Source organism: Citrus clementina, unplaced genomic scaffold, assembly GCF_000493195.1.
Source record: "Citrus clementina cultivar Clemenules unplaced genomic scaffold, Citrus_clementina_v1.0 scaffold_3, whole genome shotgun sequence".
Lineage (NCBI taxonomy): Eukaryota > Viridiplantae > Streptophyta > Magnoliopsida > Sapindales > Rutaceae > Citrus > Citrus x clementina.
Window position 1 is genome coordinate 27,544,980 of NW_006262339.1, and position 19,394 is coordinate 27,564,373.

At 35.4% G+C, this 19,394-nt stretch overlaps 2 protein-coding genes and 1 pseudogene across 2 annotated transcripts; all 3 read left to right on the top strand.

Moving 5' to 3' along the window:
- Nucleotides 1–2,713: 2,713 nt before the first annotated feature.
- On the top strand, nucleotides 2,714–6,027 carry LOC18048060 (MDIS1-interacting receptor like kinase 2). The gene is made up of 2 exons (XM_024187276.1): nucleotides 2,714–5,510; nucleotides 5,711–6,027. Exons 1-2 carry the CDS (start codon nucleotides 2,714–2,716, stop codon nucleotides 6,001–6,003), a joined length of 3,090 nt encoding a protein of 1,029 aa, XP_024043044.1. The 3' UTR covers nucleotides 6,004–6,027.
- Nucleotides 6,028–9,798: 3,771 nt separating this feature from the next.
- On the top strand, nucleotides 9,799–13,614 carry LOC112099804 (annotated as a pseudogene).
- Nucleotides 13,615–16,225: 2,611 nt separating this feature from the next.
- On the top strand, nucleotides 16,226–16,881 carry LOC112099805. The gene is made up of 2 exons (XM_024187277.1): nucleotides 16,226–16,410; nucleotides 16,536–16,881. The coding sequence occupies exons 1-2, from the start codon at nucleotides 16,226–16,228 to the stop codon at nucleotides 16,879–16,881; spliced, it is 531 nt and encodes a 176-aa protein (XP_024043045.1).
- Nucleotides 16,882–19,394: the final 2,513 nt, after the last annotated feature.

Genomic DNA, 19,394 nt, shown 5'->3' on the forward strand with positions numbered 1-19,394 from the left:
CTTGCAAGATATAGTGATGCAGATTGGGTTGGCAATGCCTAATAGAAAAAGCAGCACTAGAGGATGTTTTTATCTTGGAAATAACTTAGTATCGCAGCATAGGAACAAAACAGAATTCAATTTCTCTTTCTATGACTGAAGTTGAATATATTACAATTGGAAGTTGCTGCACCCAATTACTCTGGATAAAACAAATGCTTGCAGATTATGGTATGGTTCAGGATACTTTGACTGTGTTTTATGATAACATGAGTGCTATCAATATTTCTAAAAATCTTGTTCAACACTCTAAGACTAAGAATATTGACATTCATCATCACTTCATTAGCGATTTAGTTGAGAGCAAGACCGTGTCCTCAGAATACATTGATACAGAAAAATAGCTTGTAGATATTTTCACAAAAGTTTTAAACTCCAAACGATTTGAATCTTCAAGGAAAGCTTTAGTTGTGTGTTCCATGTAAGTCAAAATGTTTTTTTTTTCTTTAGTTTTAAATCATGCATTTGTGCAATTAAATAGAGGACATGCATTTATAATTTTTTATTTTAAAACATTGTTTTTGTTTTTTTATATGACAAGCAATTTTTCATGTTTGTAAAGATTTGTGGTCAAAATGGTTTTTTTAATGCTTGTTCTGAAAAATTTCCGAACTTTTTTTTGTTCAATTTCTTTATTAATGCATTTTTTAAAAAAACAATTTCATGATGCATGTGCATTCTCATGCTCTTACATGATGATATGTTTTTAGATCTTAAGAGTCACATATTGTTCAAGAAAAACGCAAATTTTTGTTTTCTAAAGTGCATTGACAAGCTTTTACCCATCACAACTGAGCATGTTACGCTCTTTTGATCTTAACTTTGTTTTCATAATTCTAAATTCAGTTCTGTAAAATTCTATGAAAAGTTGATTCAATAAGCTTTCCAACGGTATATAGATCACATTCTGAATCTCTTTTATTCGTTCTCAGTTGAATTTTGAAATTCTTTGCTCTGCACTGTGTGTTTGTTTCGTAAAGTATCATGCATGGGATTTCACTTTTGCTATTTTCCTTTTTGTTTTTGACTTGTTCGAGTTGGTTTATGTTTATTTATTGATCTGGAACGAAATCAATGATGGTTGGTGCATTAAATTGGAATAAAATCTTTTTTGTTAATTCTTTCCTTATTGTTGACCGAGAGGAGATTTATGTATTTTTCGCTATGTGTAATGGATGCCATGAATTGAACGAACGACAAAGATGTGCCAACATGATTTATGCAATTTTATCTAAGAATTTTCATAGAGCTTAATGAATCTTTGCATATTTAAATTCACATAGAGATTTAGTGGGTTAATATGTGAAGGTATTTTCAATATTACTCGAGAGAGGATATTAAATAGATTAGGGAAATTCACTGTCAACATGGGTAATAAATTTTAATAAAATAGATGGAGGGTTAAATTGGATTGGTTATGGTGAAATCGGATGTCCTAGTATCTTTATCTTTTGGTGATTTTTATTACTGTCTGCATATTTATTTAAATTTTAGTTTTTTTATTTTTTATTTTTTAATCTAAACCCACTTATTTGGTTGTTCAAATAAATTATGGTTAGAATAATTTCGATAACTAATAGGATCTACAATCCATGTGGGACGATACTCTACCCTTCATTATATTACTTATGCCGACTAGTACACTTGTTAATTTATGCATCAACCCACATATTTTTGAGTTAAGGAATAGAAACTTGATTCACATGGGATTGAGAATCAAGTTTCCATTTATTGAACTCACCATTTTACCCCACTCATATTTCATAATTTCATTTTTTTCATCAATTAAAATATCATTATATTAATGTTACTGTCATTATTCTAATAATAATGATAATGATAATATAATAATAATGAAAATAACAACAACAACAACAATAATAATAACAGCAAAAAGTAATAATAATAATAATAATAATAATAATAATAATAATACTATAAATAATTATTATAATAATAGTAATAATACGTTACAGTCAGTAATTTCATCATTTCACAAGCCACATCCAAGGGATGATCATGTGCACCTTGCGGATCTTGTCGTTTATCATACCCACCTTTCAAAAAAAGAAGAAGATGATGTGGTGTGTGCGTGTGTGTTTAGAACTCTACCTTCAAGTAGTGTTTGGTTTTAAAAAAGAGGAGAGGAGGATAGGAGTGCGAAAATTGATTTTTATTGTTTGGTTTCACAAGAAATTTTAAGGGAAAGAAATTACATGTCTTTTTATTTGGAAAAGTATATCCATTGGACTTTAGTGTTAAAATGTTAATATTAATAGTAAATCTAATAAAAATAATTAAACTATAAATTAAATTAAACTAGAAATAAATTAATAAGAAAACATTTAATTTTATATTATATATTTAATCAATTCAATATTATTTTATAATCAAAATAACTAACCAACAAGTCGTATATCGACGTAGAAGAACACGACATATTGACTTGACTTATCGAACATTAAGACGACAAATCAAACAACTCGCCGCATTGACTTTGTTGACCTCCCAATTGCTCTTGCGTGGGGTTTCTATAAATTTGGCGTCCAAGATGCTCGTTTTCTGCACCGTTGTATGTTTTCCAAAAGCGAAGAGTCATCAAAAGATCTTTTGAATTTCAATAAAACTTCGGTTTAACTTTATTTATTTGATTGTGTTTTTATATTATGTTTCAATGCTGTCACCAACTCTCAGTACAGTAGTTCCTTCACCTGTTTTATTGATCCTATTTTTTGTGTCAAGTTTTCTCATAACTGTTTCTTCGGAACCTAATGAAGAAGCGGATGCTCTTCTCAAATGGAAAGCCAGCCTTCAAAACCATAACCGATCTCTCCTTTCTTCTTGGATTAAGGACACCACCAATGTTTCATCCAAAATAAGCCCATGTGCTTGGTCCGGAATCAGTTGCAATGATGCCGGAAGAGTCGTCAGCATCAACCTTAGAGATATAGGATTAAAAGGTACGCTTCATGGTTTCTCATTCTCATCGTTTCCTCATCTAGCGTATCTTGATCTCACCGGGAGTGGAATCTTTGGTACTATCCCCCCTCAAATTAGCAACCTTACGAATCTTAGCAGCCTTTATTTAGGATCCAATCAATTGTCAGGAAATATTCCACCAGAGATTGGTCTTCTGAGTCATTTAAAGTTCCTTTTTATGGACACGAACCAATTAGATGGCCCAATTCCACCAGAAGTAGGTCAGTTAAGTTCTATGGAGATGCTTTTCTTGTGGTCTAACCACTTGAACGGTTCAGTCCCTCCTTCTTTAGGTAATTTGAGCAGCATTTCTCTATTGTTCATTTATGATAATTCATTTTCTGGTTTCATTCCTCCGGACATTGGAAACTTGAAATCTATTTCCAATCTAGATTTGAGCACGAATAAATTTATTGGTCCAGTCCCTCTTTCTTTTGGTAATTTGAGCAACTTGAATTATTTATACCTCTATGAAAATTCACTTTCTGGTTCTATCCCATCAAATTTAGGAAAATTGAAGTCTCTTGTTAATTTACAATTGAATGGAAATCAACTCACCGGTTACATTCCACGTTCCTTTGGAAATCTAACCAGTTTATCAACTTTACGTTTGTCTGGAAACAAGCTTTCTGGTTCCATTCCAGATGAAATAGCAAAGATGAGGTCTCTTAGCATTCTCGATTTGAGCCAAAATCAATTTAAGGGGATTCTTCCACCGTTTGTTAATAATTTAACCAACCTAAAAGAAATAATGCTCCTTTATAACAACCTATCCGGTTCCATTCCACCCTCCCTCGACAATCCTGTGTTAACTATGCTAGGATTGGGTAATAACCATTTTACAAGTTATTTACCGGAAAATATTTGTCGAGGTGGAGCATTACAGTATTTTGGCGTTTCTGAAAACCATTTTCAAGGAACAATCCCTAAAAGCTTGAGAAATTGCACAAGCTTAATCCGAGTACGCGTTAATGGAAATAACCTTACTGGAAATATATCAGAAGCTTTGGGCATTTATCATAACCTGACTTTCATAGATCTCAGCCGCAATAACTTCTACGGTGAAATCTCATCTAATTGGGGGAAATGCCCAAACTTAGGCACTCTCAATGTTTCGATGAATAACATTACTGGAGGTATACCGCGTGAGATTGGAAACTCGTCTCAACTACATGCACTCGATCTTTCATTGAATCATATAGTTGGGGAGATTCCAAAGGAACTTGGGAAGATACATTCTCTAACCAAGCTCATTTTGCGCGGGAATCAACTTACAGGACGTCTACCTACAGAAATCGGCTCATTCAAAGAACTTGAATACCTTGACTTATCTGCAAATAGATTCAACAATTCAGTCCCAAAAAGTCTCGGTAACTTGCTGAAATTGCACTACTTGGGCTTGAGCAACAACCAGTTTGTCCAAGAATTGCCAAAGGAATTGGAGAAGCTAGTTCAACTTTCAGAATTAGATGCAAGTCATAACCATTTTGGAGGAGAGATACCATTTCAAATATGCAGTTTGAAAAGCTTGGAAAAGTTGAATCTCTCCCACAATAATCTTTCTGGTTCGATTCCAAATTGCTTTGATGGAATGCACGGTCTATCAGTCATTGACATTTCTGATAATCAATTACAAGGCCCAGTTCCAAATAGCACAGCATTTCGGAATGCCTCAGTGGAAGCGTTAGAGGGGAATAAGGAATTGTGTGGAGGTGTGAAAGGAATGCAACCATGCAAAGTTTTCCCGTCACACAAGCAAAATTCCGGAGCCAAGTGGTTTGCAATAGTGTTCCCTGTGTTAGGAGCACTATTTGTTTCAATGGCGCTGATAGCAATTTTCATTCTTCGAAAGCGGAAGTCAGACTCAGGAGATCGACAGAGCAGCAGCCAGAACCCTCAGGAATTGTTTTCTATATTAAATTTCGACGGGAAACTTGTGTACGATGAAATTGTTAGAGCAATAAATGATTTTGATGCAGAGTATTGCATTGGAAATGGTGGACACGGAAGTGTTTATAGAGCTGAGCTACCATCTGGGGAGGTAGTAGCTGTCAAGAAATTTCACTCATCACTCCCATGTGATCAGATTGCAGATCAAAAAGAATTCTCGACCGAAGTTAAGGCCTTGACAGAGATACAACATCGAAACATTGTGAAGCTTTATGGATTTTGCTCACATGCCCGACACTCTTTTTTGGTCTATGAATTTCTTGAAAGGGGTAGCTTGGCTGCTATCTTGAGCAGTGATGCAGCAGCACAAGAACTGGGTTGGAGTCAGAGAATGAATGTGATCAAAGGTGTAGCCGATGCTTTGTCTTACTTGCACCATGACTGCTTTCCTCCGATTGTCCATCGAGACATATCAAGTAAGAACTTGTTGCTGGATTTGGAATATGAAGCTCATGTTGCAGACTTTGGAATTGCTAAGTTTTTGAAGCCAGACTCGTCCAACTGGACTGAATTTGCAGGCACATACGGATACGTTGCACCAGGTACTTAGTATTCGTTTGTTACCATTTTGAGGAATATTTATATGTTATGTGCGCCGTAACAGAACAATGCAAATAGATATTGTTGAAAAAATTATATATTACATTCAGTAGACTTGTAAAAGCTTACTAGTTTATGCACATTTATCTGAGAAACAGAATAAACATTTTTCTTTTATCTTTTTTGGTCGTTGACCTTGCAGAGCTTGCTTACACAATGAAGATCACAGAGAAATGCGATGTGTACAGTTTTGGAGTTTTAGCGTTGGAAGTGATCAAAGGGAAGCATCCAAGAGATTTTCTTTCTTCGATTTCATCTTCATCTCTCAACACGGATATAGAACTGGATGAAATGTTGGACCCGCGTCTTCCAACTCCAACACGCAGTGTTCAAGAAAAACTGAGATCAATCGTGAAGGTTGCGTTTTCATGCTTAAATGAGAGTCCGGAGTCTAGACCAACTATGAAGATAGTCAGTCGACAATTGCGGATTTAACCTCAGCTGCATGCCTGGACTTAGTCTTAAATTTCTAAGTATACTTGTAATTTGCTTGGTTTATTTCTCTCATGTACTGTAGTTTGTTTGGTCTAGTTTTCAAGAATCAGGAGGCGTTGGTTATTACGTCATCCATATATACTTGGTATATGGTGTACTCTTTTCATTTTTAAATAAAATAAAGTTTAGTTAAAAGAACGCATGGAGCAGTGGTGAGCACATTTGAGGACATGTGGAGTCTGTACAATGAAGACCAAGATTAGTAAGACAGTTTGTAATAATAAAAAATAAATGCACGTACGAGAATCTATGTTAATTTTTATTACAGTCTCTGAGTTCTAACCATTTTTTTTTAAAATTCCTGCCTAGTGGCGTATGTATTATACAATCTGGGTACCGTATATCTATTGGGAGTCTGATTCATACATATGAAACATTTAGTGACAGAATAAATTCAAAGGGTTATTTTTACATACCTCCCCTGAGATTTTACGTAATAACAGTTTAATAGAAAGTATCTCCGTATTTTTACATCCCTCCCCTGCAGTTAGTATTTCCGTCAGTTGACCGTTAATTGAGCAATAGGATGACGAAAATACCCTTTCAAGGCTGACAGGTACAATTTCCCAGCAAATTTTGGCAGTGTAATGATACGAGCGAGCGTGGGCTAGCATGCTTTTTTTTTTTTTTTGAAAAGGGAAAGTAACACTTTCATAACTTCAACAAAGATAGTACATCCATTATAGGAGCTGGAACACCAACAGCGGAATCACATGGGCCACGGGAGGGTTACAGAAAAATGTTTCATTGTCTTGTAACTTTCTTTTTAATTAATTAATTAAAATAAATAATTTTTTTTGAATATTCCTTGATTGGGTGGCAAATTGTTGTCTGCCGGTTGGGAAAGAGTTAAGAACAAAGTTGTATTTCAAAATTATAAAACCTTCATAAAACCTGAAAATAAATAAAACGGGCAAAGTTATATATATATGTATATACATCGAGCATCTAAAAATAAATAAAACGGACGGTTTGGTGGTAGAGAAATGATTCTTCATTAATATTGTTTTGGCTTTAGACAGCAGTAAAGTTGACTTTTAATCAAAAGAATATGATGCAGAAAGTTAGAAAATGACTTCCATTCAAAGAAAGGAAGCCATTCGTTTTGTTACTATTATTTGTTTAAGGGAAAAAGAAAAGAAAAGGAGCCACAAGAAACTGGTGATCAGTGAAGGAAGCAAAATTAATTCACCACTTACTACTTCATATTTAAACTTGGAAGTGGGGGAACTGTAAACAACTCAACAAATACTCAGCATCACCAAACATTGGAACTGTCAAAGAAGTTCTCTCCGAAACCCGTAAACCAAAACCAAAGCCAAACCCAAACCCATACCCAGTTTTCGCTGCTCATATGAAACAAGAGTTGCAGCAACAACAAGAACGAGAACAAGAGAAAGAGGCCAAGATTAGTGATAGCCCCGCAAAGTTGAAGCCTTTGCCAAGAATGCTCAAGAAAAGCAGAACTTGAGCAACATCAATGAGGAAGAAATCATGTCTCAAGTGTCCGAGATTTGCAGCGTCAGCGTCAGCGAGAGCCTCTCAACGATGACTAATGTCACTGACATGAGAGACATTGAAGAGGGCGAGCAAGAAGTGAGGCAACGACCGAGAGTGATTACTAGATCTCCGGCAAAGCCGCCGCCGAGAAACGGCTTCAGAAGAGACCGGGTCGTCAACCAATCCCCCACCAGGAGATCCGACCAATCACCCGCCAGACGAATTGGCAGCGGGTCCCCAGTTCAGATTCATAACTCGGGTCGGGTCAAATTCCCCGGGAGAAGGGACCAGGGCGAATGCTTGGGAGGAATGATTGGATGAGAAAGGATGTGGCTCTTAGGGCTCATTTTGTTTTGTGAAATTGGGAATTAGGGGAGCGAAATCGTGGGCTGCAACGGCGAGACATGGTGTGGCATGAAGGAATCACCGGGAGGGGTGACCGCATGAGAGAGGACGTGGTTGTTAAGGATTTACTGTAATAGTTTTCCCTAAAAAAAAAATAAGAACCTTAAAAAATTTTCGATTTTTTTTTAATTTTAAATGAGATTTTACGATTTTAGCCTTGTATACTGATGCTATACATAACTTTGTGAAATTGCAGGGGAGGAATGTAAAAATACAGAGATAATTTCTATTAAACTGTTATTACGTGAAACCTTAGAGGAGGTATGTAAAAATAACCCTAAATTCAAATTAATCCGGGACCACACCATTTTATCCTGAGGCCACAATCTTACAAGGTAAAATCAATGATTTTTATATCAAGAAGTGACATAAAATTTGTTTCCCAACTTTTTACATATATTATTTATTGCAGGAGAACTTTACGTGAAGTGATTTAATTTGTATAAAAATGAGCTAACTTACTACTTATTTTTTTGCTATAATTTATAAGTAATGACGTCTGCACTAATGAAAAGTTTCAATTAGATATACAAGTTCTAATGTAGTATGCTAGTGATTAAAAATAAAATAAATAAATAAATAAAACATTATCCTACTGTTTATTTGTTGGAAACCAAATGTTTAAAGTAACTTGATTTACAAGAACCCGGTTCGCGAGTCCACGTTTTGTCTAGGAAGCCTCAGTAGTCTTGCATTATCACATCACAATTAATAGAATCATCAAAAATAGCCTTATTTTGATATAATAAAGATTTGTACTTCTAAATTCAGCATTTGAGTTCGTTACGATGAAGTTTCTAAGTTTCTTAATGAACTAAAATAATATCCTTTGTATTTTCTCATCAATAATAATAATAATAATAACATCCTTTATTAGCCGAGTCAAGTATAAAAGGTGCTGATGGGCAAGCATGTCAAAGCAGGGTGATTCGCAATTATCACAAATGTGATCTTAATTAGCTCTGTCTAAAAAGCTCATCTTGGTAATCTTTTTAATACTCACTATATATAAATATACTCTCTTCTGAGATCAACTGATTAAATTTGTCTTTCACCTTGCAGAGCTTACTTAGACATACGATTGGATATTTGTCTTATTTTTTCAGGGCAATTACCGCGACATTATTAAGATTAGACATGATTAATATGGTGTGATTATTTGTAAGATTAAGGAATCAAAATTCACAGTGGGAATGATTGATACTTTTTACTTATTACAATAAAATGGGGAATCTAAATAAATTATGTGGAACCCACATATTTTTGAGTTAAGGAATAGAAACTTGATTCACATGGGATTGAGAATCAAGTTTCCATTTCTTGAACTCACTACTAGAAAAATGAAAAACACTAATACTAAGTTTCTGATACTAAATAAAAAAGTATCAATATTTAAGCGGTTTTTTTAGTTTTTTACACATAAATGTCTGTCTTCATTGACACTATACTATCATAATAAAATATTGACACTAATTAGAGGCGTAATCTTAATTTTATTTTTATTTTTTCTATTTTCCTAAATCTAAACGGTGTCGTTCTGATTGCTAAAATGTTATCGCTATAAATTAAACACTTGGGGGAATTTTTTGGCTACTCGTTTCCCCCTCCTTCCAAAATCGATTCCCTCACTCTCTTTCTATAGAAACTGCAAAACTAAAATCAATGAGACAAAACAAGAGCAAATGAAATATTGTTTGAAGAAACTAAAAGTAAATCAAAACCCACATTCCCAACAAACCCTAAATCGAAACTCACATTCTCAGTAAATCTTAAGTTGAATCTGAAACAGCAACAAATCTAGGGTTTTTGTTCAGCAAATCAAATCGTTCAATGGGTCTCAAATAGGTTGTGCTCGGATACGCCGCGGCTGTAGAGGCCATCATAGTGCTGCCGCTAACACTTCCGCTACTCGACAGCCTTCGATGCGGGCTAGTTGCTCTGACGCGTAATCTCATAAACCTGTTCTTGTTGGTGGTGCTATTTTGTCTGTTTCTACTCATGGACATCTACTGGAAGTACGAGATGTACCCTCCTTGAGAGGGCAACTCGTGCACACCGACGGAGCACTTGTGTCGCCAGAAGTCTATCATGAAGAGTCAACGCAAGTCGCTGTTGATTGCATCAGCTTTGATGTTCTATTAGTTGCTGTACTCAGTGACTCATTGTAACATATGTAAAAAAAAAAAAAAATGAGGTGGTTAAAAAGTTAATAAAAGCAAAAGAGGAAGCTGGAAAACAGGGGAAACATATACACGTGGAAGAGAGTGAGAGAGAAGCTGTCAAACCCGACCCAAAAACCTGACCCGTTTGACCTGAAAATTGACCCGGCCATATCTTGCGATTCCGACCATCACACCCCAGCCATCCACATCGCCGAAAAACAACCAAAACGCCGGCGACCAAGGCTTGAAAAACCTGCGACTTTTCCACTTTGCTCCGCCGGGATTTTCATCGGTTTTGGGTGACACCACTAGTTGGATTTTGTTCCCCACAACTCCCTCTTCAATTTCCGACCATCCGTAGCCACCAGAAGTCACTGTTTCACCACCTGTTAATTGTTGGAGTTTCACGGCTGCTGAGCTAGATTCCGACGTCGTTGCCGCGCATGGGAGTTCACCACCGGCACTATTAGACTCAGCAGGATTGGAACTTTCAGACTTGAGCTTCCCACCCAATGTCGACTAAATTTCGGTGATCGTTGACCGGCAAGGGCATTTCAGTAATTTCAAACTCTGAGGGCAATTTTGTAATTTCTGAGCCTATGGATATTTTAGTAATTCCTGGAATTGAGGATTGGGTGTAATTACGATTCCGAGGGTAATTCGGTGATTTACAATTTCAGAGTATTTTAATGATTTACGGACTCAAGGGTATTTTAGTAATTTTATCAACACGAGAGTTGTAAATTATGGATAGATGTTCGTTTCGAGTTTATTGCATAAATTTAGTTCTAATTCCATTTTACGAAAAATAATTTTGTCGGTTCCTTGATTTAAGGGGATCCGCGAGCGAGAACCGATCCGCGGACGTGCATGATAACCGAGCGTGAGCACCGTCACTGTGAGTGGGATATACAAAACCTATTTTCATAATTAATTATGATAGTAAAGCATGTTTGTGAAATAAGTGTTTTAAATGTTCTGATTTAATGATTTCCTCGAAATGGATTTTATACACGCATTGATATTATATTAAAATGTTTGGTCAATGGTTTTCCGTATCGACATTGAATAAAATATGATAGTATTTTAAAGTTGAGAAAAGTGGATTTAGATGTGATAATGAAAAGAAATATATGATTTAAAGTATGATTAGAATGTACATGAATATGAGTATAAAGATTGTTTTCAAAAGCATTAGACAGTACCCTTCCCTCCAGATACAATGATACAGATGATATGAGATGAGATGTCTTTGGGGTCCGTCTAAACACACATAGAGGCTTTGGGCGCTTCTACCATTTGGGGGCATATGCATGCGGTATGATGATTACAGAGATACAGATATGAGATACAGACAGATATTGAGATACAAGTGAGATACAAGCCTTTGGGGCCTGTCTGAGTACACACAGAGGTTTTGGGCCGTGTTCTTGGGCGCTTTTGTCTTTTGGGGACTAGATTATGCATGTATGGATATGATGAAATATTGTGAGATATGAGATGATATTTCCCTATCTATCCGTGTAGCTCTGGGGCATGACAGTACCCAGATAGTACGTCATTGCCCGTCCATTGAGGTCCGGATACGACGAGATTATTTCCCAGCGTACTTGTTTGGTGATGATTTTCATATTTGTGTATTATGTATGATATTGTGATATGATTGCCATGGTTATTTGGCACGATATTATATATGCTTTTCATGGTTAGTAATTTGATTTAAATGTTAAATGATTTACTACTGTTTCTTGCATATGGTTTGATGAAATCGTGTTTGGAAATGATATAATTATTTCTTTTAAAGTAAGAATTAATTTTCAAAATCTACTATCCACTCACTGATCTCACTCAGTTTTATACTCATTCCGCTTTTATTATATCCCCCCCCCACCAGGAGATTGCAGGTACACCAGATCGACCCAGCGACTGTAAATATATTTTGAGTCTTGGTCATGTGATGGTGTTAGAAGATATATGTGATTTTTGTTAGGACGTCTTGGTTATCTCGTTCTTTTGGGATTGTATAATTTCGTTATATTATTCTTTTGGGGATTAAGAATAAAATGAGGTATATTAATATTAGTTATAATATTATCTTTTGAGACTCTGAAGATATCTTGAGTAAAACTCAGCATTTTTGTTGAGGATGTTGAACATTAGGGTTTGTTGTATATTGAATTATTTTGGGAGTGTTATATTTATAAAGGTGACTCTGCCGAATTTACGACAGAATCCTTACTAATAGAATTATTATCAAGTCCATTTTGATGAGACTAGATTGACTCGCCCAAGGGGATTCGGGGCGGGTCGGTTCACTCATCTTGTAGTCAAGATCAAGCAGTTGAAACAAAGGATTGAGAGGCTCAAGAATAAGAATTTGATAAATAGGTAAAGCCGGCTGCCTAATTTTAATTCCTCCAATTTTGACATATATATCGAAGTGAAATGTAATAAAATTTTGGTTGTTGTAACTTTAAAAATTTGCATCTTGGATCTGGGTTGTTAATTTAATGGTCACTATAATTATTGCGCCCACATAATAGGTTTCAAATTATACACGAATTGTTATATTAATTGTTCTGCCTAATTTTCTAGCTAATAACCGAATGAAAATCCTATCACAGAATATACATGTTCATTTACCATTTTTGATTTAGCCATCTTGAGGTCGTTAACAATAATTCTCTTTTATTTTTGATAGGTGGCAAGATTCAAGTGTGTATATAAACTGGAACTGTAGTGTTGCAAGGAGTAAGAAAAATATAATTATTAGAACAACTTTGATATGCTAGTGAAAGCACTTGAGCATGATTTAACTTTCGTGATTTCCTCTGTGCAATTGTGTGGCTCTGAAACAACTAAAGTTTTGAGGAAATCATATTTGATATTACTTTCTTTTTTATGCTATTTTGGCAATGTTCATATGATTTGGACACTGTTCAAATTGGGATCACAATTGACATTTTTTTTCCCTTTGTTAAGAAAGACAAAAGCTATTGACAGCATTGGCCATTTGATTTTCTTTTCTCCCGATACATTATTCTTAAGCTTTTTAAGTACATTGTCTCGTTTCCTGAACCTTGCAATTTTCTTTTCTTTTTTCCCTTGCAATTTTATTACAATTCTGAGTGTTTGATGCTTACAGGTGGAACTTCAGTTTTTCAGAAATGAATATGCTAATGCTTGGCTAGAATGTAATGTTGCTGATGAACGTGCCAAAATATTGGCTTCTGATCTTATTGGCTTCGAAGAGAAGGTAAAAATTCTTTGATATGTTGAATTTATTTCCTTGATTTTCCCCCTTTTCGTATACTGTCATTCAAGAAGAAAAAATAGTTATCTCCTTTGGCTATTAAAGGAAGGATTGCTTCTGCAGAAAGTGTTGTAGATTTATTGGCAAATCACTGTATTGCAGAAAGTGTTGTTTAATGTAGTTCAACTTCATGTATATATGCTTGATTCATTCAAATGTGGCATTGATTAGTTTACATATTCTGATGAAATTTCTCCTTTCAATGACCAGAATGTTACTCACAGATTTGAAAAAAGAAAATATAGTGTGCGTAATTATTTTCATATTGCCTATTGCTAAAAAGATGCTGGTGCTCTTATATTCAACCCTTAACTTGCTGGAGTATTTCATTTTTTTTTTCATCTTATCCTTTAATTAGGATTTCTAGTATATCTCTTGGGACCAATTAGTTATGAGGCTCAGTCTACCTCCACTTAATTCACTTGATATTATCAAGCTAAAACCATTAATTTAGAATCTGATCGTGAAAACCCTATGGACCAAGCATCTCTACTTGCTATTGTTTGACCTATTTGCATTTGAGGCATTGGGTGGAAAAAAACACAGCTGATAATACTAATTATGAGTTAGGCCAATCATACTTTCTGGAAATGTGTTCAAAACGGCCATTGCAGCTAATGCAAACCATACGTGTGAAATTTTTAACAAATATTTTGGATTCCTAAAAGAAAGATTTTAAATCTTCTTGATTTTAATAATGAGATTTTCCCATTCTCTATGTATTGTTTAATATACTCCTAGACATTGTAGAGCATGCCATATGTTTGTCCTTACAATATATTGCATATACAAGTTAGTTTAATATATGCCTGCAACATGTTTAACTGAGTAGCTTAGAGAAACTTGGTTTAGCACGTATAGCATCTTTCTTTCTAGATATATTGATAAAGCCCTGTGTAAAGAATCGAATCATCCATGTTGTTATTTCTAATTGCTTCATTCCTTCTATCTTTGGAATTGGATGATCCTATAAAGCACTTTCCATTCAATACAGTTACATCATGTGTGTGGACTGTGGTGATGCAAAGAATGATCAGTGTTCTTGGTTGGGATTGAGTTCTTTGAAGTTGTAATTTTGTAGGGGATACTCTAGTTAAAGTTTTTTAGTTTAATTTATGTTTTCTAATTATTATTACTATTATTGTTTTTATTATTATAATAAGTTACAAAATAAATTGTTACTGATTGCTAGATCTAATTCTACTAAGTATAAAAATAATATATAGTTTTTTTAGCACGTACATTGGTCAAAACTAAATAATCAGAGCAAATGTCAAACTGGAACTTGGTAACAATAATAGAAGGCTTCATTTCAATTATCGAAATTAAGAATCTGCAGAAGCAATAACCGTGTGTTGGATGATGGTGCTGCTACTACATATCAGTTTATAAATTACTTGTTGTTGGATGATGGTGCTGCTACTATATATCAGTTTATAAATTACTTGTAGTTGGTAAGCAATGTAATAAGTTTTCAACAATGTAATAATTTTTAAATAGTTCAATGCAATGTAATACTTTTCATATTGTTGAAAGTATATTTCAATTCAAATGCCGATTGCAAATTTTCAATCTCTATTATGTTGATTTCTATTTTTTTTAAATTTTTCTCAAATAAACATTGATACCATAGTATTGGTATATTGTTATGCTCTTGTACCAATATTTGTTTGATACCATAGTCTCGTTATTGATGTGATGTTCGAGCATCAACATTTTTTTGATACTCTAGTGACATAGATTTGCTGACACAAATTTTGTGTCAGCAAATTTCTTACATCGTGATCAGTGACACTAAACTCGGTGTCAATAAAACAAGTTGCTGGTACTAAAATAGTATCAGAGAAGACCATTTTTTTAGTACTGACTCACCCTCTTACCTCACTCATATTTCATAATTTCATTTTTGTCATCAATTAAAATATTATTATATTAATGTTATTGTCATTATTCTAATAAAAATAATAATAATCATCATCATTATAATAATGATAATGATAATATAATAATAATGAAAATAACAACAACAACAACAATAATAACAACTAAAAGTAATAATGTTAATAATCATAATAATAATAATGATAGTTGTGAAATGTGAACTAAATACTCAGTCTCGACATGTCATATGTTGAGTATGTGTTAGCACGACATGTCATTTGATAAGCATTTAGAACAAAACCGACATGAGCCAAAATGTCGTTCTTTGTTTAAGTAGCTCACATGCCTGGCACGTGAGCTGAAGAAAATGTTTTCTCTCTAAACGACTAAGTAAGGAGCCGTTTTGAGCATGCTTATTCAAGACACGTTGCAAACACGTGACTGAGGCAGATTCTGTTATGTTAGCGGGAAAAGCCGCTGAAGAAGGAATCCCAGAATCAGTTAATAAAGAGCTGGAGTTCTGGGTTTTGTAACAGACCAGAAAATCGAGAGAGGGCAAGAAAAAGGGAATGCGAGAGAGAGTTCTGAATAGGCTTGTAATCTCCATTTGTGTTTGCTCTCTGTAAACTCTTGAACAAGCAATAAAGTGAAATCACAGAGTTTGTTTCCAGTGGATGTAGGCATCATTCATTTGGTGTTGAACCACTCTAAATTTGTTGTGTTTTGTTCTTGATCTATTTGTTATTCTTGATTCTTAGTGAGTTGATTTCTTCGTGGTTGGTTCTTGAGTATAAACCAGTGAGTTAAGTGTTCCTTAGGGTGGGTTTAGTCTTGATAGTTAGGGCTTAAAACACAACAAATTGGTATCAGAGCTACTGCTCTCTGGCTTTATATTCAAGAAATGGGTACCAAGATCGATCTGGAAAAATTTACAGGGCAAAATGATTTCAACATGTGGAAGATCAAGATGGAGGCTTTGCTGATCACTCAAGGTTTGGGAAATGCCATCGAACCAGACTTCAAGAAAGAGGGTCTGGAGGGCCCTTTTTCTACAACTCCTGACAAGCAGCTGAGATTGATAAAAAGGCAAGAAGTACGATCATTCTCAGCCTAGGGGATTCTGTGATAAGGGAGGTGGCAAAAGAAAGAATTGTTGCTGGGCTATGGACAAAATTAGAAAATCTGTATATGACAAAATCTCTTGCAAATAGGCTATACATCAAAAAGAAAATGTTCTCGTTAAGAATGATTGAAGGATCATCACTTGATGAGCACATTGATGAGTTCAACAAGGTTGGTGATGCTCTGGAGACAATTGATGAAGGCTTGAGTGATGAGAGTAAAGCACTCCTGTTAATCAGCTTATTGCCTAAATCATATGAGCATTTTGTTGATGCCCTTTTGTATGGGAGACAGACACTTTCTTTGGAAGAGGTTAAATCAGCTCTTGGCACAAAGAAACTGAAAGACAAGCAAGAAAAGGCTGACAGTGAGTCTGGTGAGGGTTTAATGGCCAGAGGCAGACCTGAAAAGAGGGAAGGCAAAGGGAAGAAATAGGGAAGATCTAAGTCAAAACAGAAACAGCTCAAATGCTTCCATTGTCACAAGGAAGGGCATTTCAAGAGGGACTGCCCTGAGAGGAAGTCCAAGATTAAAGATTCAAAGGATAAAGTAGGGAATGCAGTAATTGCCACAGATGAATCCAGTTATGAAACAACTGAAGTACTCATAGCTTCCAAAGAAAAGATTCAATGTGAGTGGGTTCTTGACTCAGTATGCACCTTCCATATGTGTCCAAATAGAAACTATTTTACATCATATCAATCCTGTGATGGTGGTATGGTATTAATGGGGAATAATTCCATATGTAAAGTAGTTGGTATAAGAACTGTGAGTCTGAAAATGTTTGATGGTGTGGTGAGGGAAATCACACAAGTCAGACATGTCCCTGACCTTAAAAGAAGTCTAATTTATGTGGGGATGTTAGATCAGATGGGATGTATTGTGAAGGCTGAGAAAGGTGTGTTGAGAGTGATAAAGGGCTCCATGGTCATAATGAAGGGTAACAAAAACAATGGCCTGTATGTTTTGAATGGACAAACAGTCATTGGGGAAGCAAGTGTAATTGAGAGTGGTGAGGATAAATCTAAGCTCTGGCACTTGAGGTTAGGACATATGAGTGAGAAGGGGCTGAAGGAACTGGAAAAGAAAGGGGTGTTTGGAAAAGATCAACTGAACTCTTTGGGATTCTGTGAAGACTGTATACTAGGGAAGGCTTCCAGGATAAAGTTTGAATCTGCAGTTCACACTACCAAAGAAAAGCTAGGTTACATACACTCAGATCTGTGGGGACCTGCACAGGTAACCTCTCTAGGTGGCTGTAAATTTTTCTTGACCTTTATAGATGATTTTTCTAGAATGGTGTGGGTTTATGCTCTAAAAACTAAAGATGAAGTCCTTGAAAAGTTCAAAAGGTGGAAAGTTTTGGTTGAAAACCAAACAAATCTGAAGGTGAAGGTATTAAGAACAGACAATGGGCTGGAATACTGTAACAAGTTGTTTGAGGATTACTGTGAGAAGAATGGTATTTTGAGGCATAAAACAGTAACATACACTCCTCAGCAAAATGGTCTTGCTGAGAGAATGAGTAGAACATTAATGGAGAAAGTAAGATGTCTACTGATCCACTCAAAGTTACCAAAAGCTCTTTGGGCAGAAGCCTTAAACACAGCATGCTATTTGGTCAATAGATCTCCATCAACAGCTATAGGCTGTAAGACACCAATGGAAATGTGGTTAGGAAGGGTAGCTGATTACTCTAAGCTCAGAATTTTCGGTTGTGAAGCATATGCACATGTGAAGCAGGGGAAGTTGGAAGCAAGAGCTTTGAAGTGCAGATTTCTGGGCTATCCTGAGGGGGTCAAAGGCTACAGATTATGGTGTACTGACTTCAAACCACCAAAGTGCATAATCAGCAGGGATGTAACCGTTAATGAAGCTGAAATGTTGAACAAAAGAAGGAGTTCTAAGCTTAAAGAAAAGAATCCAGAAGCTGAAGATGATAAAATTCAGTTTGAGGTGGAGCATGCTGAAGACAAGAAGTCTGAAACACTCACAATAGAAGAATCAGGAGAGGTTGATGATGGATCTTATGATGAAGATGGATCAGAATCAACTGAGAGTGGTGGTAACACTTACCAACTAGCAAGGGACAGGAAAAGGAGAACAATCAGACCACCAAAGAGGTATGCAGTTGCAGACTTAATTGCTTATGCTTTATCAGCTGCTCATGAGATCAATGATGATGAACCAAAGACTTATCAAGAGGCAATCACAAGCAAGAATAGCCTGGAATGGAAAAGGGCAATGGATGAGGAAGTTGAATCCCTCATAAAGAATGAAACATGGAAGTTAATTAAAAAGCAAAAAAAAAAGAAAGGCTGTAAGCTGCAAATGGATATATAAAATCAAAGAAGGGATACTTGGAGCAGAACCTAGGAGGTTTAAGGCTAGGTTAGTGGCTAGAGGCTTCACTCAAAGGGAGGGTATAGACTTTACTGAAGTATTCTCCCCAGTGGTGAGGCATGCATCCATAAGAGTCATCCTTGCACTTGTGGCTGTGCAAGACATGCATCTTGAACAGATGTTTGGCTAGATCCCGGACAATTACTTTGTTATTTTTGATTGGTTATTCGGAAATAAATGAAGTCTATTATTCAGAAAAATAATTACCTGCAAAAATCGTACTCCATTTTGAATTATTCGTATCCAAAATCTTACAAAAAGATAATAATATTCCGAACTAATTAAAAAACGACACGTAAGCATACAAGTCCACACGAAACCTACCTGAAAGCGCAAAAAAAAAAAAAAAAAGAAACAAGAAACACGTTCATTCAATTTATCGCAATACGAGAAATGCTTAACAAAATGTCATATCAATTTCACCATCAAAACTACGGTATTTTTTTCTATATATTAAAGATTTTTTTTTAAAAGCAAATAGAAACCCAAAAAAAAAAAAAAGGCAACAACTGTACTGGAACTCACCGTCCCCAGTTTCCCAATGA